Source organism: Poromitra crassiceps (assembly GCF_964638095.1).
Source record: "Poromitra crassiceps genome assembly, chromosome: 5".
In the NCBI taxonomy this organism is placed as follows: domain Eukaryota; kingdom Metazoa; phylum Chordata; class Actinopteri; order Beryciformes; family Melamphaidae; genus Poromitra; species Poromitra crassiceps.
In genome coordinates this window covers 17,903,362-17,926,736 of record NC_139642.1, presented here as the reverse complement: position 1 = coordinate 17,926,736, position 23,375 = coordinate 17,903,362, and the positions used below count along the sequence as shown (strand labels likewise).

The 23,375-nt window shown below is 44.6% G+C and overlaps 2 protein-coding genes across 2 annotated transcripts in view; both read right to left on the bottom strand.

Annotated features, from left to right (window-relative positions):
• Window positions 1-1,257: 1,257 nt before the first annotated feature.
• On the bottom strand, window positions 1,258-5,523 carry LOC310776357 (5-hydroxymethyl-dUMP N-hydrolase-like). Its single transcript, XM_083636553.1, has 4 exons — window positions 5,354-5,523; window positions 3,305-3,400; window positions 2,678-2,788; window positions 1,258-2,300 (listed from the first exon to the last, which is right to left on the bottom strand). The coding sequence occupies exons 1-4, from the start codon at window positions 5,487-5,489 to the stop codon at window positions 2,188-2,190; spliced, it is 456 nt and encodes a 151-aa protein (XP_083492679.1). The 5' UTR covers window positions 5,490-5,523; the 3' UTR covers window positions 1,258-2,187.
• Window positions 5,524-15,491: 9,968 nt separating this feature from the next.
• The window catches only part of LOC310777529 (nucleotidyltransferase MB21D2-like), a gene marked incomplete at both ends in the record, with an annotated part of 10,538 nt that continues 2,654 nt past the window's right edge, over window positions 15,492-23,375 (bottom strand). The window contains 6 exons of the mRNA XM_083637886.1: window positions 15,492-15,708; window positions 15,834-16,051; window positions 16,595-16,759; window positions 19,837-20,085; window positions 21,540-21,797; window positions 23,039-23,205. Of these exons, the coding sequence (XP_083494012.1) occupies window positions 15,492-15,708; window positions 15,834-16,051; window positions 16,595-16,759; window positions 19,837-20,085; window positions 21,540-21,797; window positions 23,039-23,205 (1,274 nt within the window). The remainder of the gene's footprint in view (window positions 15,709-15,833; window positions 16,052-16,594; window positions 16,760-19,836; window positions 20,086-21,539; window positions 21,798-23,038; window positions 23,206-23,375) is intronic.

Genomic DNA, 23,375 nt, shown 5'->3' with positions numbered 1-23,375 from the left:
AGCAGTGTGGACGTGTGGCTAAATGTGGTGTTGCACTTTACAGCAGGGAGGAAGCAGTGTGGAAGTGTGGCTAAATGTTGTGTTGCACTTTACAGCAGGAAGCAGTGTGGACGTGTGGCTAAATGTGGTGTTGCACTTTACAGCAGGGAGGAAGCAGTGTGGACGTGTGGCTAAATGTGGTGTTGCACTTTACAGCAGGAAGCAGTGTGGACGTGTGGCTAAATGTGGTGTTGCACTTTACAGCAGGGAGGAAGCAGTGTGGAAGTGTGGCTAAATGTGGTGTTGCACTTTACAGCAGGAAGCAGCGTGGAAGTGTGGCTAAATGTGGTGTTGCACTTTACAGCAGGAAGCAGTGTGGACGTGTGGCTAAATGTTGTGTTGCACTTTACAGCAGGAAGCAGTGTAGACGTGTGGCTAAATGTTGTGTTGCACTTTACAGCAGGGAGGAAGCAGTGTGGACGTGTGGCTAAATGTGGTGTTGCACTTTACAGCAGGGAGGAAGCAGTGTGGACGTGTGGCTAAATGTGGTGTTGCACTTTACAGCAGGAAGCAGTGTGGACGTGTGGCTAAATGTTGTGTTGCACTTTACAGCAGGGAGGAAGCAGTGTGGACGTGTGGCTAAATGTTGTGTTGCACTTTACAGCAGGGAGGAAGCAGTGTGGAAGTGTGGCTAAATGTTGTGCTGCACTTTACAGCAGGGAGGAAGCAGTGTGGACGTGTGGCTAAATGTGGTGTTGCACTTTACAGCAGGGAGGAAGCAGTGTGGACGTGTGGCTAAATGTGGTGTTGCACTTTACAGCAGGAAGCAGTGTGGACGTGTGGCTAAATGTTGTGTTGCACTTTACAGCAGGAAGCAGTGTGGAAGTGTGGCTAAATGTTGTGTTGCACTTTACAGCAGGGAGGAAGCAGTGTGGACGTGTGGCTAAATGTTGTGTTGCACTTTACAGCAGGGAGGAAGCAGTGTGGAAGTGTGGCTAAATGTGGTGTTGCACTTTACAGCAGGAAGCAGTGTGGACGTGTGGCTAAATGTTGTGTTGCACTTTACAGCAGGGAGGAAGCAGTGTGGACGTGTGGCTAAATGTTGTGTTTATGAGCTAATATGCAAAAACAAATGTGTTCTTTCATAGTTCAAAAACAATTTCCCTCAAAGGACAAAAACACCCCGGATCATGGCAGCAAAAATGCTCTCTAGGATTTTTATTATTATTATTATTATTATGAACATATGAAAAACTTTGAGTCAATAGAAGTGATTATTATTATTTTTTTACAACTTTTCAGTTTTCCGTTCACACTGTCAAATAAAGTGTTATATTTAAAGAAAAAATTGTAAGTGGTAGTTTAAGACATTTCCTGCACAGTTCCTTCAAATTAAAGGTTTTCCGCTGACACACTAATGGGATGCTTTTATTGCTAAGTATGTATAGGAAGTGAAACGTTTTTTGCTTGCTAGCTTGATTAGCCCGCACGGTTAGCTACTTCTCTCACTGAAACAAATGGAAACAACAACATTTGGGGATATTTGGAGCGAATCAGTTATAAACACTGCGGGAAGGTGATCAAAGTAGAGAATACAAGCAGATAATGGGGCTTGAAAGTGATAATCTCGAAGATTTCAGTTTTGTTGTCTTTGGCAACACCTATGGCGATGAGCGGTAATTGCGAGTGAGAGTCAAACAGTGTTGCATATGACATTGGTCAGTTTGTTGCCATAGTAACCTAACCACCTGTAATGCTAGAGACTAACGTAGACTAACGTAGACTAACGTAGGCTCAGGTCTGGCTGCCTAACGACAATGGAGTGCCAAAGTCACCCCCTCTTCCTCTCCATGGGATTTCATCCACCATTCATTTTTCCATAGACCTCGCGTACAATGCTTATAAAAATTGCTTTACTTGGTCAAACCAAGCGATTCAACTATAGTTCGAATCAGGGGAGACCCCTATATATCAGGGGAGAATCAGGGGATATATCAGGTGAGAATCATGGGAGACCCCTATATATCAGGGGAGAATCAGGGGAGACCCCTATATATAGGGGTGGGAGAATTTCGACTTTGAAAAGTCGACTTTGGCCCAGCGAATTTTGAATAGTGTTTTTGCTAGAAATGCCCTAATCCCTAATTTATTTACATGGAAATCTTTGAGATGATCACTCGAAGTTGTTGAGTCAGTTCTTGTGGTTCCTCAGCTCTTCAGCTGAGTAAAGTATTCCTCCAGAACCTTCTCCAGGTCCTCCTCCTTGTAGTCCTGCACCTGGAAGAGCTCGTCCTGCGCTCCACGGATCATGGCTGACAGAGCTGCAGACACACACACACACACACGCACGCACGCACACACACACACGCGCACACGCACACACGCACACACACGCACACACACACACACACACACACACACACACACACACATCCAAGGTTAAAGCGGACCACCAGGAGGAACAGACAGAGTGAGTGTGTGTGCGTGTCTCTGTGTCTGTGTGTGTGTGTGTGTGTGTGTGTGTGTGTGTGTGTGTGTGTGTGTGTGTGTGCGCGTGTCTCTGTGTGTGTGTGTGTGTGTGTGTGTGTGTGTGTGTGTGTGCGTGTCTCTGTGTGTGTGTGTGTGTGTGTGTGTGTGTGTGTGTGTGTGTGCGTGTCTCTGTGTGTGTGTGTGTGTGTGTGTGTGTGTGTGCGCTCACTTCGTCCAGACACAGGGCGGAACAGGCAGAAGATCTTCTTCTTCATGGCGATGGCTCGGCCCAGCTCATACCCCACCCCCAGAGACGGCTGGGTCACCTCCGCCACGATGACTACATGCACGCACGCACGCACACACACACACAGGCACGCACGCGCACACACACACACACACAAGCACGCACGCGCACACACACAGGCACGCACGCGCACACACACACACAAGCACGCACGCGCACGCACGCAGGCACCCACCCACACACGCACGCACGCCCGCACACACACACACACACACACACACACACACACAGATAAACAACAATTGATACATTTCTGTACTGAACGATTGAATGAATATACAACACAGCATTATTCATCTATAATCCTATAGTGCAATATCAATAACTGTGACTGTGGAGCCCCCCAGGGGTCGCCTGGTACAATAAAAAAGTGGAAATTACAAATAATGTCACCAAAACACACATCTGAATTAGACCTGATGTGATTATCAAAGTGCAGTTGCTCCTGTGATTTGGATATTGCACTTGACTTGGCCATTTGAATTGTGATTTTCACCATTTATGGATTAATTATTTAATAATAATTAATCATTAATGACGTAGCCCTACCGTCAGCGGAGCAGAGCCAGTCCATGTCTCGGCGGTGGATGTCCACGTCTCTCTGAAGCCCCGCCCCCTGGTCTCCCTGTAGCCCCGCCTCCTCTCCTGCAACAGAACACCAGCAGCATCAAAACACGCTCAGCTCCCAGCATGCCCCTCCCTCCCTCTGCAGCTGCAGCCTGTGTCCTGGCAGCCATGTTGGCTCCCAGTTTGACTCCAGAACAAAAAGCCCAGTTGGATACTTTATTGATCCTTTTGCCTGGAAATTAATGTCACATGATGCAGCTACAGGATGACGAGAAACGCATCGAGCTGAGCGTTTTAGACATTTTTTGTCCGTTTTTAGACACGGAATTAGATTACGCCTACCGCAGTCATTTAGACTTGCCAAAAAGATGTTTTCAAGAAAGTTTTTTTTTTTTTTTTTTTAAGTTTTAATATTTTTTCGGGTGAGAACGTAACATATATGTGACCAATTTATCAGAATTATGCCTATTTGGAAATATTTAACGAGCAGCGAGGACTGGGAGCGCTGGCTGTGCTGACACCGGTCGGTGCTGACACCGGTCGGACTAGCTATCTGTCAAACCCTACTGTAGTTAGGCTACTGGCAGTGAGAAAACACTGTCGACGTGCTTTTGTAACTAACGTTAAATGCCGACCGGGTACAGCCATCGGCTCCTCGCAGCAGTAACGTTATGAACATGTCACTGAAGTTGGCCGCAGTGTAGCTTAATTCTGAATGTTGCCAAACTTCATTCATTATTATAGTGACGTTTTGTTTTGAAATTGGCCGCCAACTAGCGCTGAACCGGAAGAACAAACACAATTGCGTGTAACGCGGAAGAGAGAAAAAGTGGGCGTGGTGAATAAGGTGAATACTTTACATAAATACCACCTATAATGCCTACATTACAATAAAAATGAGTAAGGTGAAGGGTTGGCTCAGTGAGTGTGGATGGCGCTAATGCACATTTTAATTTGTTTACAAACCGCTGTTAAAACAAAACTGTAGAAGAAGAAACAGCAGTGAGTGTGCTGTCAGGGGTGTGTGGGGCTTGTTGACGCCTCGCCTGGCTGACTGCACTCGGCTGCTCTTGTCTGTCGAGGCAGCAGTCAACTCAAAGCAGCCCAAACATTCACAGTGACATCACATCACTGTTTCATTTTATAAGCCCAAAACTTCACTGAGTGCAGCGTACACATTGATCTGTCACGTGTGGTCAGTTACAGGATGGGTACGACCAGGCTCTGACCACAACATCCTAGACTGCATCTGTAAGTGGCATTGTTGACATGTCATATAAACATGAGTGTGATGATCCAGACAGAGCAGACGGGACTGAGGGCAGAAGATAGAGTTGGATGAGGTTCTGTCAAACTCTGTCAATGTGAATTCACGGCGGGTCACATGCCAACCAATTTGGTCTCAAGTGGGCCAGACTAAAGAAAAGCAATGCATAAATTAGCATAGGTCTACCAAACATGATGATGTCATCTACTCTCTGTAACAGTGCATTACAATTTGACGGCAACTGTGCAATTCTCTATTAGTTGACCATTGAATGATGAATACAGAACACGTGAATACAGAACACATGAATAGGCTACTTCATATTTAACTTGCTCCTGAAACATGCTACCTCTTAGCCTTCACAAGTGCATCACATTGGATTGAATTTTTCATTTTGCAAAGTCATCCTGTGGGCCGGATTGGACCTTTATTTGGCGGCCGGTTCTGGCCCCCGGGCCGTATGTTTGACACTGCTGCAAGGTAAAATCTCTTTTTGATTTACTTGATTTGCTAATAATAATAATAATAATAATAATAATAATAATAAATCCCTGTCTCTATGTTCATTCTAACTGTTTCCATACACTGTGACTGGTTGACCACTTAAAAAAATAAAGGCACTAATGCAAAGTTTTATCGTGTGTTAGTTATGCAAAGAGCGTTGCCGGGGAAACAGGGCCTGAGTGAACACTTCTCTACTTTGAACTGTAACCAGTCAGTGTGTGTGTGTATGTGTGTGTGTGTGTGTGTGTGTGTGTGTGTACCTCTCTCGGTCAGCTCCTCGTGGCTCACGTGCTCGGTCAGCACGGTGCCGTAGCTCTGGAGTTTGCGCACTGCGGTCCGATAGAGCGACACGTCCTCCCGTCCACCGCGGATACTGCCGCAAAAATAGATCCTCATCTTTAGTCTGAACAGATCCCAGCAGATCACAATGAGTAGATCACTATCTTCTTCTCACAGCAGATCACCTGTCTAGTCCTCACTCACAGGCACAGCAGACTGTCGTTTGGCGCGCTGTATGCAAGTCGACGCACTGCGCGGTGACGTAGCGCTGTACGTTGCAGCGTGAATTAAAGCGACAGTCTCCTGACCAAACTTTATATTCACAGAGCCAAATAAAGCCAAACTTTCCAGAGCTGACTGCCTATCAAACAATACATTTAAACGATATCTGAATACAAACAAAGCTGTTAAAACGTAGCCTATAACTACTTCAAGCGTTACAAGATATTAATTTAAGTTAGGCTAACTCTTTTCTTTTTGTCATTATTGACTTAGTCCCCCTGGCGTGTTTCTGACTGTGAAATTGTGATAAAGTATGGACGTTATTATGAAGTTGTATAGAGCTCATTCAACAGTCACGTGCCTTTTCTCCATAGACATTTCAAAGTTTTAAGGCTGAACCAAGCCAAACCATTTGTATGGCTATGCAACATGATGTCAGAGACAGGCTATGATGTCAGGCTATGCAACATGATGTCAGAGACAGGCTATGATGTCAGGCTATGCAACATGATGTAAGACAGGCTATGATGTCAGGCTATGCAACATGATGTCAGACAGGCTATGATGTCAGGCTATGCACATGATGTAAGACAGGCTATGATGTCAGGCTATGCAACATGATGTCAGACAGGCTATGATGTCAGGCTATGCAACATGATGTCAGACAGGCTATGATGTCAGGCTATGCAACATGATGTCAGAGACAGGCTATGATGTCAGGCTATGCAACATGATGTAAGACAGGCTATGATGTCAGGCTATGCAACATGATGTCAGAGACAGGCTATGATGTCAGGCTATGCAACATGATGTCAGAGACAGGCTATGATGTCAGGCTATGCAACATGATGTCAGACAGGCTATGATGTCAGGCTATGCAACATGATGTCAGAGACAGGCTATGATGTCAGGCTATGCAACATGATGTCAGGCTATGCAACATGATGTCAGACAGCCTATGATGTCAGGCTATGCAACATGATGTCAGGCTATGCAACATGATGTCAGACAGGCTATGATGTTGTCAGGCTATGCAACATGATGTCACAGACAGGCTATGATGTCAGGCTATGCACATGATGTAAGACAGGCTATGCAACATGATGTCAGACAGGCTATGATATCAGGCTATGCAACATGATGTCAGGCTATGCAACATGATGTCACAGACAGGCTATGATGTCAGGCTATGCACATGATGTAAGACAGGCTATGATGTCAGGCTATGCAACATGATGTCAGACAGGCTATGATGTCAGGCTATGCAACATGATGTCAGAGACAGGCTATGATGTCAGGCTATGCAACATGATGTCAGACAGGCTATGATGTCAGACTATGCAACATGATGTAAGACAGGCTATGATGTCAGGCTATACAACATGATGTAAGACAGGCTATGATGTCAGGCTATGCAACATGATGTAAGACAGGCTATGATGTCAGGCTATGCACATGATGTCAGACAGGCTATGATGTCAGGCTATGCAACATGATGTCAGACAGGCTATGATGTCAGGCTATGCAACATGATGTCAGACAGGCTATGATGTCAGGCTATGCACATGATGTAAGACAGGCTATGATGTCAGGCTATGCAACATGCTGTCAGAGACAGGCTATGATGTCAGGCTATGCAACATGATGTAAGACAGGCTATGATGTCAGGCTATGCAACATGATGTCAGAGACAGGCTATGATGTCAGGCTATGCAACATGATGTAAGACAGGCTATGATGTCAGGCTATGCAACATGATGTCAGACAGGCTATGATGTCAGGCTATGCAACATGATGTCAGAGACAGGCTATGATGTCAGGCTATGCAACATGATGTAAGACAGGCTATGATGTCAGTCTATGCACATGATGTAAGACAGGCTATGATGTCAGGCTATGCAACATGATGTCAGACAGGCTATGATGTCAGGCTATGCAACATGATGTCAGACAGGCTATGATGTCAGGCTATGCAACATGATGTAAGACAGGCTATGATGTCAGGCTATGCACATGATGTAAGACAGGCTATGATGTCAGGCTATGCAACATGATGTCAGACAGGCTATGATGTCAGGCTATGCAACATGATGTCAGAGACAGGCTATGATGTCAGGCTATGCAACATGATGTAAGACAGGCTATGATGTCAGGCTATGCAACATGATGTAAGACAGGCTATGTCAGGTTATGCAACATGATGTAAGACAGGCTATGATGTCAGGCTATGCACATGATGTAAGACAGGCTATGATGTCAGGCTATGCAACATGATGTAAGACAGGCTATGATGTCAGGCTATGCAACATGATGTCAGACAGGCTATGATGTCAGGCTATGCAACATGATGTCAGACAGGCTATGCAACATGTCAGACAGGCTATGATGTCAGGCTATGCACATGATGTAAGACAGGCTATGATGTCAGGCTATGCAACATGATGTAAGACAGGCTATGATGTCAGGCTATGCAACATGATGTAAGACAGGCTATGATGTCAGGCTATGCACATGATGTAAGACAGGCTATGATGTCAGACAGGCTATGATGTCAGGCTATGCAACATGATGTCAGACAGGCTATGATGTCAGGCTATGCAACATGATGTAAGACAGGCTATGATGTCAGGCTATGCACATGATGTAAGACAGGCTATGATGTCAGGCTATGCAACATGATGTCAGACAGGCTATGATGTCAGGCTATGCAACATGATGTCAGAGACAGGCTATGATGTCAGACTATGCAACATGATGTAAGACAGGCTATGATGTCAGGCTATGCAACATGATGTCAGACAGGCTATGATGTCAGGCTATGCAACATGTCAGACAGGCTATGATGTCAGGCTATGCACATGATGTAAGACAGGCTATGATGTCAGGCTATGCAACATGATGTAAGACAGGCTATGATGTCAGGCTATGCAACATGATGTCAGACAGGCTATGATGTCAGGCTATGCAACATGATGTCAGGCTATGCAACATGATGTAAGACAGGCTATAATGACAGGCTATGATGTCGACACGTGGAAGTGAGCGGAGGCACAGCTGCAGGTTGTAAGGTACATTTAATACATCTCAGCGTCTTTAAAACGTTAGCATTTACACAACCGTCATACAAAACCGCACAATGACCTGGTCTCCTCTACAGCCTCACGTCTTTACACAAATGCTTGGTTAAATTTCCACAGGTCGGCATGGGAACAAAAGAGCAGGGCCTTCCAACTGGGTCTGTTCAACAGAAACACAAAGTGTCTAGTGTGTCTGTCATCTGCTACTGGTGACAATCCACTGTCAGCTGTCAGGACGAGGAACGTACGTACGTCTGAGCGGAGAAGATCCACCGAGTCCTGAATTGAGTGACGTGACGTGACAGTGAGCTGGAGGTCAGGTGGGGCCCCCGCCCGGGCGTGACCCCACCCGGGGCCCCCAGGCGGCACCTCTGACAGTGATATTTACAACAGTAGAAACACACAGGTGCAAAACAAAATCTGTGTCCTTCAACACACACACACACAGCCTATAGATAGCAGCTCCCTCTGTCTCACCACAACAATAAACAACTGCTTCTGCCAACAGATCAATCGATCAATATTTACCGATCAGATTAGTGAATTTCCACACTGAGCCAAACTGAAATCAGCTGATGGCTGCACTCTGGCGGCCCCAAGTGGCAGAAGAGAGAACTGTTTGGTAGCACTTTCTATGAAGCCCGTGTCTATAATACATTATAGCAATCCTACTTACAGTACAGCACATTATAATTAGCCTGATATTCAGAAGGAATTGTCAACTCATAAACTCAAGAGCAGCCAACTCTACAACTCTGTGGGGTGGGAGGGACTTTGAAGGTCTGGACCCAGGCTACATTAATGCTATCATAATGCAAAAGTCAGTCCCAGGGTTTCACATTGTTGTTTCTTGTGATTGTTGCGATCAAAAAATTGCAAGTTGAGGAACCCGTTTTGCCATTTCTGTGGAGAAATTGCTTGAATTTTGAAAAATCTCAAGGCCCCCCACAAATATTGTGGAGATTGGTTGAATTTCCATTCATTATTGCAATAGCAAAATCACAATTTCCTGGAGGGACTGTTATCATGCATAGCCAGTTATTGTTTTATAACATTATAAAACACATTACTTACAATCTGTTATGAAGCTTTTTCATGACCACTTTAACAGATGATGAGTCATGCTAGAAAACATAACTGTCTGTCTATGCATGATTAGAACTACTTATAATGCACTATGATGGCATAATAAGCATGATTATAATCAGTTATAATGCATTATGATGGCATAATAAGCATGATTATAATCAGTTATAATGCACTATGATGGCATAATAAGCATGATTATAATCAGTTATAATGCACTATGATGGCATAATAAGCATGATTATAATCAGTTATAATGCATTATGATGGCATAATAAGCATGGTTATAATCAGTTATAATGCATTATGATGGCATAATAAGCATGATTATAATCAGTTATAATGCATTATGATAGCATAATAAGCATGATTATAATCAGTTATAATCAGGGGAGTCATGCACGCCAACATTCTGATGGGGCACAACAAGGCTGTAGCCATGGAGCACGTGGCTACAAACTTTTGGCAAACATTTGTCAAAAGTTTCTGCAGTTTTTCTAAAATGTTGGCCGTTTGAAGCCAGATTCAGAGGAATATCCCATTTTAAATGAACATTAGGATTAGACTGTTCTGATGTCAGTTTAGCTTTAACCATCAATATTGGCTCCTTTTCTCATTAGGATAAATACAGTATATTTATTTAAAGACTTTTGTCAATTATTTGTGCTGTTATGGTTATTAGCTTAGTCACTCCTACACTGTGGCCACTTTTCTTGAAAAAATAGCTAAATCTTGCTTCACCCAAAATGTGATTCACATAAAAAGACTATTCACAATGCTAATTAGTTTAGAGAACAAACGTGTGGATAATAATTCCACAGAAATATGATCTATGACATAATTAGACAAATACGTTTGTCTCTTTATATAAATATACAAAGTGATCATAACTACATGTTATAAAACCATAGTAATGAAATGAAATGAAATACAAAAAATATATACATTTGTCAAAAATCTGAGGGGGCATGTGCCCCTCAGATAAAATGGGCATGACGCCTCTGATGATAATGTATTATAGACACAGGCTTCAGAGAAAGTGTTACCCCCCATTTCAATTCTGGAAAGTTTGAAGGACTTCAAAACTATGTCAGTAAAGTAAATAATGCATCTTCTTCTTCTTCGTGGGTGCGTGTTATGTAAGCACACACAGATAGGGGGAGCTGTGACATTGCATAAGGTCGGATCGTAAGGAGACTGGGTCAAACAGGCTGGTAAGGTTCTGTAGCAGCAGGAGAAACAGGCTCACTCACTCACAGTTCAAAGGTTCAAAGCAACAACACACCAGTTACATTTCCACTGAGCCAACAGAGTGTGTGTGTGTGTGTGTGTGTAACCAGGCAACAGTGAAGTTTCAGCTACAAATCGTTGCGTAGTGTTGGAGTGTATGGAGGAGGGTTTATGCTGTTGATATGACGACATTGGTTTCAGTGTTGAGTTTTATGGCACTTTTTCACCGCATGGTACCAGCTCCACTCCACTCGTCTTTTTTTGGTTTTCCATCGGGCAAGTAGCAGGTACCTGGTACCAAATGACCTGGTCCCCATAAGACCCAGTACCATATGACCGGGTATCATTACCATATGACCTGGTGGTACCTGCTACTTTTTGGTAGCACATCCGTCGAGGTTTCCGAGCGAGCGGAGGCGAGACCAAAAGGTGAGGTTAAAACAATGCAGGCTGCTGATTGGTCATAAAGAATTGTCATCACTGTGTGACACAGAACACACCCCTGCACAAACCCGCTATATTCCAATTCGCCCTGTCGTTGCCCCACCCCCTCTGGCATCTGGGGCGAATGGTAGACGAGCAGTACATTGTTTTTTTTCTGTTTGTCTTCTATTTGTAGCTGCGATTCATATTATTTTAAAGATAATAATCTGTATTTTGAGTTTTGTGTAGAAATGGTGCTTTGTAAATTTTGTTTAATAAAAGCTTGCACAGCACATGCTTTCTCCGATACACGTGCAGTCATGAGCCACTTATTTTCACCTGACACCGGCAGGACGTAGCGCGTGGGAGAATCACGCTGTCCCCCCCCCCCCCCCAGTTCCTCTCCCCCTGAACAGGCGCCCCGACCGACCAGAGGAGGCACTAGTGCAGCGACCAGAAGGGGCTCTATCTACAGTGGAAAACCAAGTGGTACTACCAAAAAGGCCAGTAGAGTTACCACGTGGTGGAAAAGCACCATAAGTGTCCTGTGTGTGTGAGAGAGTCTTTTCACTAATTGCACTTGAGGATGACGATATGGAGATCATGTTGCCGGTCAGATATCTGCAGGTGTTTGGCAGCATGGTTCTGGAAATGTGTGGGAGCATTCAGCATACAGAACATGAGCGGAACCAACTCTCCTTCAACCCGACCGGGCCGGGCTCGGAGCGGAACGCAGACCTGAATCCGCCATCAGTGGGTTTGACCAATTAGATCACAGAAACCAGCCGCTGTCTGATAGGCTGGACGGGATGACCTCGCGCCAAATGTTGATAATTTTTTTGTTTGAAGTTTTGAAGAAAAATCTCCTTCCTGAATCGGTTGAATTGAAGGAGAATTGAACCGTTGATGTCTAAAACACAAATAAACCAGCTGCGCATAGGAAATACCGACCAGGGGTTAAGAGAGGCTTAAGCTTATTGAAATGTGTGATCAAAACACAGGAACGTGACAAGAGTGGAGAAAGAGTGAGCTCAGGTCTAAAGGAAGATTCTGCTAACACTTTGCTTTGGTCAACCCCTCAGTGCGACAGGCCGAACACACCATACGCTGAAGCTACGCTGCAGCAGCGCAGCACAGAGGCAGTTTCATTTCAGCATCCTTGTTAACAGAGGAGACTGATCACACCAGCCTCAGTGCTTTGCCTCGCCACGCCACGCTGAAGCCACGCTGCACGCGTGCTGCAGCATTAGTTTCACGGCGGGTTCATACATACGCCTAGAGCGACGCTTTAAGCAACGCATAAAATTTAGGCGTCCTTGTTAACAGATGAGAGCGTTCACACAGACCGCTGCGCCGAAGCCACGCTGCATTTATCGTTTAGGCGTCTGTTCTATTTTTCAGCGTCTAGGCGCGCTGAACTGTCAAGCTATGCAGGAAGTGAGCAACAAGAATGGCAAAGAGCGACTCCTGTTTATTTTCACAATTGAACCAATTTCAAATTAAAATATTATTAATCACATTGTTGGCTGTTGTTTCTGACGGACTTGGGCCATATTTTCTCCCGAGTTTGCCCAAAAGGGAGGGTGGAGCGCGTGCATAGTAGGATAGCTGTCCTTCATGTGTTTCTCTATTAACGTCTTTTCTGTCAGATGTATATATACCCCCCCTGTCTCAATGCATGTATCACTCATGGTGTTGACTCATAGTCACATGATTACCCGAGGGAAAATAACAATTACAGCCGGCCAGGAAATAGACAGACATCGTCACTTGCACATTACAATAAAAAAGAGGTTTATATTACTCACCTATGCTATAAATCAGATCTGAAAAGTGTAAAAAACCGCTGCTCATGTGATCAGCGTAGCGCAGAGCGGGGCTTCAGTGTGGCATCCTGTGTGAACGCAAATAGGCGCCTAGCGTGCATGAAGCGATGCCTATATGCGTAGGCGTAGCTTAAAGCGTAGCTTTAAGCGTCGCTCTAGGCGTATGTGTGAACCCAGCGTCAGTGTCTAGTCTATTTTTCAAGCGTGCAGCACGCCAGGCATGAGGTCAATGCAAGTTGTGAGCAGGTCAGCGCCGGGCAAAACAGAGCGAGGCGTGGACAAAACACAGAGTGCTTCTGGTGTGAATGGCAGCAAGGCTCCTGCTAGAAGCTTCAGTGAAGCTTCTGAGATGCCGATGGTGTGAACCAAGGCTTATGCTGCCTTCAAATGAAAGTCGGGAACTCGTGTGTACGAGACAGGAAGTCATGTACACGACATGCTCGGCATTCAAGTGGTCATGTCGTGAGCATGCGCAGTTGAATAGAAGCCGCCGAGGATAACAATTTAGCTAACGCTAGCTAGCGAGCGGCCAACTACGTTAATGCAGGAAACGCAAAGGCATAATGAAATAAAGATGAGACTGTTGAGAATATCAACATGTTCTTCAGGCATATATTATAAAATGACTATGAAAAGCTCTATACGGCTAAAATGACAATATATATTTCCATCCACGTCCATGGCATCCGCCATTTTCTGAAAACGTCACAAGACGCATAATAAGTCGTGAACTCCAGAAAATGAGTCGTGACTACCACGAGGGGCGCCGTTCAATTGGACTTATGTCGTATTCACGCCGTAAACACAACCACACTCGAAGGGCCCATTAAACGATGGAAAAGTATTCTAAGTACACAGTAATACTATAGAGCCAAAGCCACGCCTTCTTCCGGGTTCGGCATCCGCACCAAGGGATTTCATCCGTGACTAATTTTTCCATAGACATTTCGTAAAATGCTTAAAATAAGAGTTTTACTTGGTCAAACCAAGCAATTCAGCTTTATTTAGAGAGAGAGACCATGTAACATTTCACTCAGACCAACAACAAAAAAAGACTACAAAAATAAATAAAGACAGACTTTTTTCCTACTGTAAGTTTTGAGTGAAATGTTCTTTCGTCTCTGAGTCGCTTGGTTTGACCAAGTAAAACTACTTTTATAAGGATTTATATGAAACAACTATGGGAAAATGAATGGGGAATGAAAAGTAAAGTGTCAGCACTGTCTCCCGTCTACAGATATGATACATCGTTTCACAATCCACCTCAGAACAACATTGTCCATAAGCAAGAGAGAAGTCTCTGAGTGTTTTTTACATTCTGTGCAAAATAAGACTACAGTAGTCCAAACCCCCCCCCCCCCATCTATCTATTCAGTTGATCTATTTACAGTTAGTTGTAGAGTTAGTACCATCAGACTCCCCTAACAGGACTATAAGACATTCCTTAACGGGACAGCTCACCCTAACAACAATCTAGATGCGTAGATAGCACGCCAGGTGAGAGGAAAAATGTGTGTTTTGGATTTTGGGGTGAGCTGTCTCTTTAAAAAGGGACAATCCACCCTGAAACTGAATTCCCCCATTGTTGTTCCTGGGTTTCATTCATACGTGTACTGTATGCCTTACATTTGACGCCCCCCAGTGTTTTGAGCGTCACCATTGGTTGCTTGTCAAAGTGGCTTCTAAAAAAAGCACACGTCTCAACACAACTTCAAAGCCACAAAGTTGTCCCAGTGTTTGGTTGTGATGATGTGCCAGAGGACAACATGTGGATTCCATTTCTGGGTGGATTTTCCCCTTTACCTTCAATTTAAAAACAGCCTGTCACTATTCTGCTGTGTATTAGAAAGGCATTCAGCAGGTCACAAACACAGGGCACGCAGTGAGTGAGGGTGGCAGGAAGGAAGGAATGAAAATAGAAAGATTAAAAAAAAGTGGCCGACACAACTAGACGATCACCTGACTTCACTCTGTGGCAGAAAAACATAAAAGTATAAAAAAAAAAAAACATCCAAAAAGGAAGGAGCAGGGAGAGAGGGAGGGAGAGGAGGAGAGAGGAAGGGCTTCAGGGAAGCGGTTTCTCAGTCTCAGAAGAACTCGTGGTCGATGCGTCGGTGCGGCCCACGTGACGTCATCGGTGCGGCCGCGTCGTGACATCATCAGTGCGGCCGCGTGACGTCATCAATGCGGCCGCGTCGTGACATCATCAGTGCGGCCACGTGACATCGTCGGGGCGGCCGCGTGACGTCATGCGGTCAGAAGAACTTGTCGTCGATGCGGAAGTGCGGCCGCGTGACGTCATCCGGGTTGATGAACACGGAGATGGACTTGCCGGGGTTCTCTGTGACCAGCTGCTGCAGCTTCTTGGCCAGCCGGTCGTCGGGCTGGCTCTCTCCGCCCGCGTCCGACTGCGGCGAGGGCGGGTTGTTGGCACCGCCGCTGCCTCCTCGCCACTGCAGCTCCAGGGTCAGCCTGTTGGCAGGGAGGGGAACTGATCACATTTGACTGATACCAATATGGATTCTGACCTGACCCCCCCCCCCCCTACCTGTTGGCAGCCTTGGCGTGGTCGATGGTAAAACCCTGACCCCCCCTACCTGTTGGCGGCCTTGGTGTGCTCGATGGTCGACCTCAGGTGCTCTGTGGGGTCAGAGCGCACGGATGACAGCTTGCGTGCGTGCAGCAGGGCCGTGTCGTCACACAGGTGCTCCAGCATGTTGCATTGTGGGATGAAGTAGTTGGGGCAGGTCTTGTTGAGGAGGCAGTGCGTCAGGTCGTCGATCAGGCCTAGCAGGAAGTGGGCAGAGCTATCCTCCTGGGACAGGTACAAGGTTAGTATTATTATTATTATTATTTAAAAAAAGATTATGTTTTATTGAGTGAGAGTAAGGATCAGGACAGGTTACATGAAAAACAAACCATGATTGACCTTGTTAAGTTGTATACTGTCAAGCATGGTCGACATCAAAGGCAATATAATATCCCCACCCACACCATCATTCACACTTATTTCCCCCCACATTTTCCACACCTACACGCCTGTGTGTGTGTACACACACACACACACACACACAGAACATTTATCACCCCTCCCACTCTCACCCCATACACTCACACACACACACACACACACACACACACACACACACACACACACACACACACACACACACACACACAGCAAAACAACTTAGAATAAAACCCAAGACAAGTGCCATCCCTAATAATAATAATAATACTAATAATACTACAGTAATAATAAAATAACTAATAAACTAATAACTCAACTGAAATTGAAAACAAAAAGTCAAAAGAAAATAAAAATAGAAAGGAGTGAGAAATGGTGAACTTAGGTAACCTGGTTGAGGTAGGTTTGGGGCAGGCGGTCACAGGCCCACAGCATCATGCTCCTCAGGTGGTATGGACTGAGGGCTTTGGGGCGGGACAGCAGCTTGATGATGATGGCCTTACAGGCCTGGTAGGCCTGCATCAGGCTGGGCGAGATGCACTTCTTCAGCTGCACCTGGGACAGGGACAAGAGGGACAGCTTTATACAATAGACCTTATTCGATAACCCCGGACGGCGCCATATTGATGACAAACCGCAGCCGTAACGTAGTCTGGCCGAGCGTATAGCAACAGTTATGGCTTCGTCAAAGAGAAGTGATGAAAAAATAAGTTTGGTCGAAGGTGCGGACCCCTATAAAAAACTGACTTAGAGTAAATAGAACTCATTATATTGCCAGGTATAACGTACCGGACATTGTGAATACAGACAGCATTGGCATAGGCTACACATCTCAGAAGGCTTTCAAATCCCTTGAGTCCTAGCGTTATAACTATTTCCTCTGTGGCAATTGGTCTGACATTTTTACTTTTGTGCCACCAACGACATCATCATCATCATCATCATCAAACATTGTCATGACAGCAAAATAACCTTAACGTTAAATGTTTGTTTGATCTGACGCTTGCTTGCATGATGAGCCCAATGTTTGCTACTAACGTTAGCCTCTAGTCTCTTTCCCTTCACGTTTGTGGACAGTAGCTAGTAGCTAACACCCGTGCTTTTATTGCTGCTATTACTACAGCCGTGTATTATTACACAGCACACTATCGCTGTTGTGAAATAGCTCCTGACGCAGTAAAAACAGCATTAAATAGGCTAGTAAGTAACGTTGGCTAGCGTCCTAAGCTATGACAGCTGTCAGTCACTTTTAAACAGCGCGCTGCGGAATGTCAACAATATGGCGGCGGTGGGCGTGCCCCTACGTGAGTGACGTCAATCGAATAAGGTCTATACGCTACACAAGGGCTTTTCCAAAGTCTGCCGAGACTGTGGGCCGCCCCCCAGACAAAGCTCTCTCAATTCCTGGATGCCTACATTAATGAGGGTTTCCAACTTCCAATCATGGAAGTTGGAAACCCTCATTAGTGTTTTGCTTGCACCTGTGTTTTACCCTGCCTTTTTGACACAACATGGCCCCCGTGAAAAGGGTCTATACAGACACAGATTTAACTGATTAACTTCTTCTTCTTCTCTTCTAATTGGATCTCTTCCCAATTCGTCCCTCCCTAACAATTATGTCGAGTTTTTATTTCTTGACGAAAGTGTCCATAGATTTCCTCGTAGTTTTTGTCATCACAACTTTGTTTTTATTTAGTCAATGTCCAGTTTTCATCGGCGAAAACAGGTAGTTGAACATTTTTCGTAGATGAAATTAACACTACTTAAAGCAGGACTAAACCCCAAAACACTTTTTTTCAGCTTTTAACACGTTCACTGCCATTGACGAGATATCTCGTCTTAAAAAAATCCAACGGTTGACTGCCAATGACGAGATATCTCGTCTTAAAAAAAAAAAAAAAAAAAATTGACGGTGGGACGTGGATCAACGCCCCCCACGTCTCCTATAAAAATATTGGAGCCACCGAACGTGTACAACCCATTCCACCGACCCACTAAGTGGCGACAGTTCTCTCCAGACTAGAAAAAGCCGAGCCAAAACTGCAGGGGAACGCGCGAGGAAACCATTCTCTCATACTGTAAAATGGATTGGCGAAAACGCTTTCGCTTTCGCGCATTATCGCGCTGGGAGCTGGCGGTGGGGGATTGCAAATTTGCATAATAGATTATGCGTGCAACACACTTTGAAACACCGGCAGAAAGCCCACAATCGCACGCAGCTTCATTGCAGCTGAGCTCACAACCGAAACGACTCATGCAGACTCGCCCAAAGAGCAGCCGCCAGCAGCCAGGCAGCACAGACAGGCAGAGCCTCGCTTGTGACAAACGCTGCAAAGCCACCAGAGACACACCCACGGAGGGAGGAGTTTGAAGGAGAGGGGGGTTTCCTGCTGCTATGGAGGAAATTACTGTTCAAAACTATTGTTTAGATGTCTGACGTCTTACGCCAAAAATAAATGGTTAAAGTGACTGTTCTATCGAATTTCACAAAAAGCCATTTATCTCAGAATAAATTTTCAGACGCTGAAACCATGCTGTATTCTACTGCTAATGTCTACATAACTACTAACTCTACAAACTAACTCTTTTAGACAGAGAAAGCACACATTCTATTAGTTCTTTTGAGATCATTTGTGTTCACAAAATCTTAGCAGAAAAGAATCCTCGGCTCTTGAAAGATGAGCCAGAATCCTCAAAAAAAAACCTTGGCAGAACCTACCTACAGTATTGAAAAAACGGCTGGCAGTGAATGTGTTAACCAATATTATATGACTTTGGGGGTGGTGTGTGAAGAATTCTGGTCAACATTTCCACATTTGAGACCAAACTGAAACTGAGACCTCAAATGAATGGGAGATTTGGTACATCGTGACGTCACGGTGGGGTTAGCACGCGCCCCTACTCATGTCACTCATCCCCCCCCCCCCCCATTGATTATTACTGTAGTTCACGCGGCGCGAGCCCTTTAAGAGCAATGCATTCATGGGTAATCGCCTACTATGGCTAATATTAGCTGCTAGTTAGTTATGTTACATGGCAGTAAAACGCCACTGAATGACCAAATTGATATAACTTTGAACCATTTTGAGTAACACTGTTTCCATACGGATCACCAGCGTTAGTTTGTAGTTTATAACGTGGCTATATTCATAACATTTTCTATGATATCTATCTCGGATACACTGAGAATACTGGGAGGCGGGTAATAGCGTCTCTGTCGATGATTTGATTTGACAGTTCTGGGCACTGGAGTTGGCGTTGGCCAATCCTGGCGTGTTCCACCCCCAAATCGATTGTGTTCTGGTGCAAAGCGAGTGGGTTTCAGGACGAAACAGTCTCGAGCCACTTACGTTATCTTTAGAGCAATATTCCTGGAATGCAAGTTTAACTAAACAGTTACATGTCCTCTGCATTCTACATCAAATGAAGATATTACGGGTTGTTTTATTTTGTATGTTACATACTTATTGGCCAAGATATGTTAGTTTATGGGGGAGGAATTCTGCCAGCTAAAGAAGGGAGTGCCTGCAGAGTTTTCAAATCAAGTAGAATACAGTTTTGCAAGAAGTCTGGGGGGGTTTAGTCCTGCTTTAATGATTTCTCCCCCGTGTTTCCCGGGTGGTGCTACTCACCTCGCTGCGGGCGAAGGACAGGCGCCACTCATTCTCCTTGCGGCCCTTGAAGGAGCAGGCGGGAACCAGGTAGAAGCCACTGATCACCTCCTCCTCTGTGATCTTGCCGTCCCAGAAGTGGTTCTCCATGAGCCAGCTCTGGGCCACGGCCGGCCAGCCTTTGAAGGACACCACGGGCACGATGTCGTACAGCAGGCGGCTGGAGCCCACGCCCAGGATCACTGAGATGATGGTCCCGTTCCTCTCCACCTGAAGACACGCACCTCAAAGTTAGAGATTTAGTTGAATAACAGACATTGTTGGTTTTGTTTAGAGCAAAGAATCGAGCTTTGCCAGTTAATTTGCAGAAATTGTTTGTTTTTGTTTCTCTAGAGGAGGACCACAGAAGGAAATGTAATTTTAGACATCAACTTGCACGGACCACCTTAAAACAGATGTGTGTTTCAGTTACAGGTATTAAACTTTGGGGAACTCTCAACCAAATGATTTAAAGAGTTGTAGGGGTATTCTCCAGTTTAAAAAGATTGATAGGAAAAGAATAATTAGCCAGTATGAAGTATCTGGATGATTTTCTTATTGTTCACAGTTTGTTTGTTCTCATGTGACATGATTGGGTCATAGGCACAAGATTGCTAATTAGTAATTAGCATTTTGTTTCTCCGAGGCCATGATGTAGAGTCTATTTCAAATGACTGCTTATCAAAATAGGCATCTGTCCATAACCATCTATATGTTTGTTTTATTTACTAATTTTTTGAGAAAGGGGCAGGTATAACAAGTTTTCTTCATCCTGCTCCTTTCTGGCCAAGCCTGTAACTTGTTAACGAGATGTATTGTATACTGTTTCTTCTTGTATTGTGTTTGGTCGGAAACAAATAAAAATGAAATGAAATGAAAAGTCAGGGCTCCCACACCTTCTTAAACACCACATTCAAGGACTTTCCAAGAAGACCTGGGCGAGATGGTTGGAATCAATATCACGATAATCACAACGATTTATTTTTTCTGTATCGATATATTATGATGGCTCACACATTATGCAAAATCTTGTTCAATCCAGTTGAACTGAATGGTAACGTTAGGTGTGATGTCAACCAAAATAGAAATATTCAAATAATATTCCTTAAAAAGTTTCATACTTCATTTTGTCAACTAAAGTGAGTACAATTTGTTTGTTATCAGCCATTTAGACAGCACAATATCTATTTTGTAATGTTATATTCTGCAAAAGGTGGGTTATCACTCATTCCCCCTCTAAACACCTGTTCGACTGTTTGACTTGTTCGTGTGCTGTATTTATGTATTCATTGTTGGGAAGAGGGGTTAAATGTTAAATGTTAAATGTATTCATGTATGTCCTGTCTCTTGCAGAGCTTCACAGTAAACTGTACTGAAACTAAATACCACCAACCTGGTTGTGTGGCAATAAAAGTATCTTGTATCTTGTATCTTGTATTCTTTGCTTCATATACTATAGTTTTCTCTTGCCGTTTTCTAAGCAAAATGTTGTAGTCGGGAAAAGGGGGTACTTTGATTCAGAAATCAGGGAAAGGGGGTAGTGAAGCCCAAAAAAGGTTTGGGACCCACTGTTATAGACCCAACGACTAATCAATTAATCGAGAAAATAATGGACAGATTAATCGATAATGAAAATAATCGTTAGCTGCAGCCATAAATCAATCAATCAATCAATCAAAGACCACCTTCTCCACCCTGGGCATGCCTCTCTGGGGCTTCTTCTGCACCTCCAGCAGCACCAGGGAGATGGAGCGGTAGAACCAGTCCGCCACCAGCGTGGGGGAGAAGAAGTAGTTGGTTGGCCCGTTGATGTGGTCCACGATGGTGCAGCAGTCCTTCCACTTGTTGATGGTCCCCTCGTCGAACAGGCGCAGGCTGAGCCAGGAGTGGCACAGGGCGGAGTGCCGCATGTCCAGGGTCACCGGCTGGTTGCGGTCATGCAGCTTGAGGAGAGACATGGCAGGTGAAGACTGTATAAAAGGCTGCTTTCCCTTTCTCCAGGGTTCCTACAGCTTTTTAACAATACAATTCAAGCACTTTCAAGGTACCTAAAAACCAAAACATTCCAGACTCTCGAAGCCTTTATCGTCACATCTAAATCGTTACTGTACAGCAAATGCAAAAGTTTACAGTATCCCTTTATTCACTTGTGGTCGTGTGGCTAAAAAAAAGAAAAAGAAAATGGCTGGCTGCTCCAATATCATCTAACTCTGAATTAACTAATAATTTAGCCAATTGTATGTAACATACCAAATAAAAGCAAACGGCAATGTCTAAGAATGCAACGCCATGTAACTGGCTCGTTAAGTCTCGCATTCCAGGGAATTACGTTAACGTCTGCGGTCTTGTAGACGTAAGTGGCTCGAGCTGCGCTCGGAGGAGAGAAAACTATCTGAAGCTTTCTTTGTTGGAGTCCAGGTATGTTTTACAAGAAAGTGCTCGTCATTGTTGACGATAACGTTATCTGACCTGGCTAACAGTGGATACTCGCTTGCTTGCTGTGTACCGAGCTCACAGTAGTAGGCTACGTTCTTTGTTTTACCCCCTGCACTGTCCGCTCCAAAAACAACTCTCTTCTTCATGACGTTCTTTCATATTTGGCGCCGTGACCGCCGGAAGTGTTAACACGACCCGGAAGAATTTGGCCCACCCCCGCGTCTGAAACATGAGGTGAATACCCACAGCAATCAATGTATATTGTCACTGTTTATTTTACCAGCTGTTCATATTAACTTTGATTGTATACTTTCATCATGATTATTTAATGCTTGCTAATTTCGAGAGTAATTAGGATCAACAGAGGACTTATGTAGCTATTCTAGCCTTCTTTAGAATGTGCATCAGAATGGATTTTTTTGAGGGGAAACTTTTCTATACGGATTTAAAAAATGCTTTTTAATTAAATAGTTGCATAGTAAACTTGTTACAGTTTAGCCTGTTGAATTGTTGGATTTCAGCCCAATTATGGCAAATTCTGCTGTATTCCACATTTTACAATTGATTCAATTTCTATTGGTCAATTCCGCGATTCCGTCAGCGTTTCTGCGATCGCGGATTTCATATGGCTCTACTTGTAACTTAATACAAAAGAATCATGGCTTAATGTAAGTACTCAAGTGTGGAAGTTTCAGGGTGATATGTATTAGTTACATTTTTTACCCTATTGAGCTATATGGTGTCTCACCTTGAGCGCGGGCACCAGCAGGGTGAAGTCCAGGTCGTAGTCGGTGCCACGGGCGTAGGCGCTCAGCTCATCCAGGTCCATGTCCACCACGCCCTCACGCACGCCCCCAGACAGTAACAGGTACTCGTTAGCCACCGGCAGCTTCTGGTCCAGCTTCTGCACCATACCTGAAGAGCCAGGACCACCTCAGTAAGTTCAAACCTTGTGCACCATCCCTGAAGAGCCAGGACCAGGAGGTCCAGGAGGTAAGTTCAAACCTTCTAAACCAATCTAAACCATACCTGAAGAGCCAGGACCACCTCAGTTAGTTCAAACCTTCTCTGCACCATACCTGAAG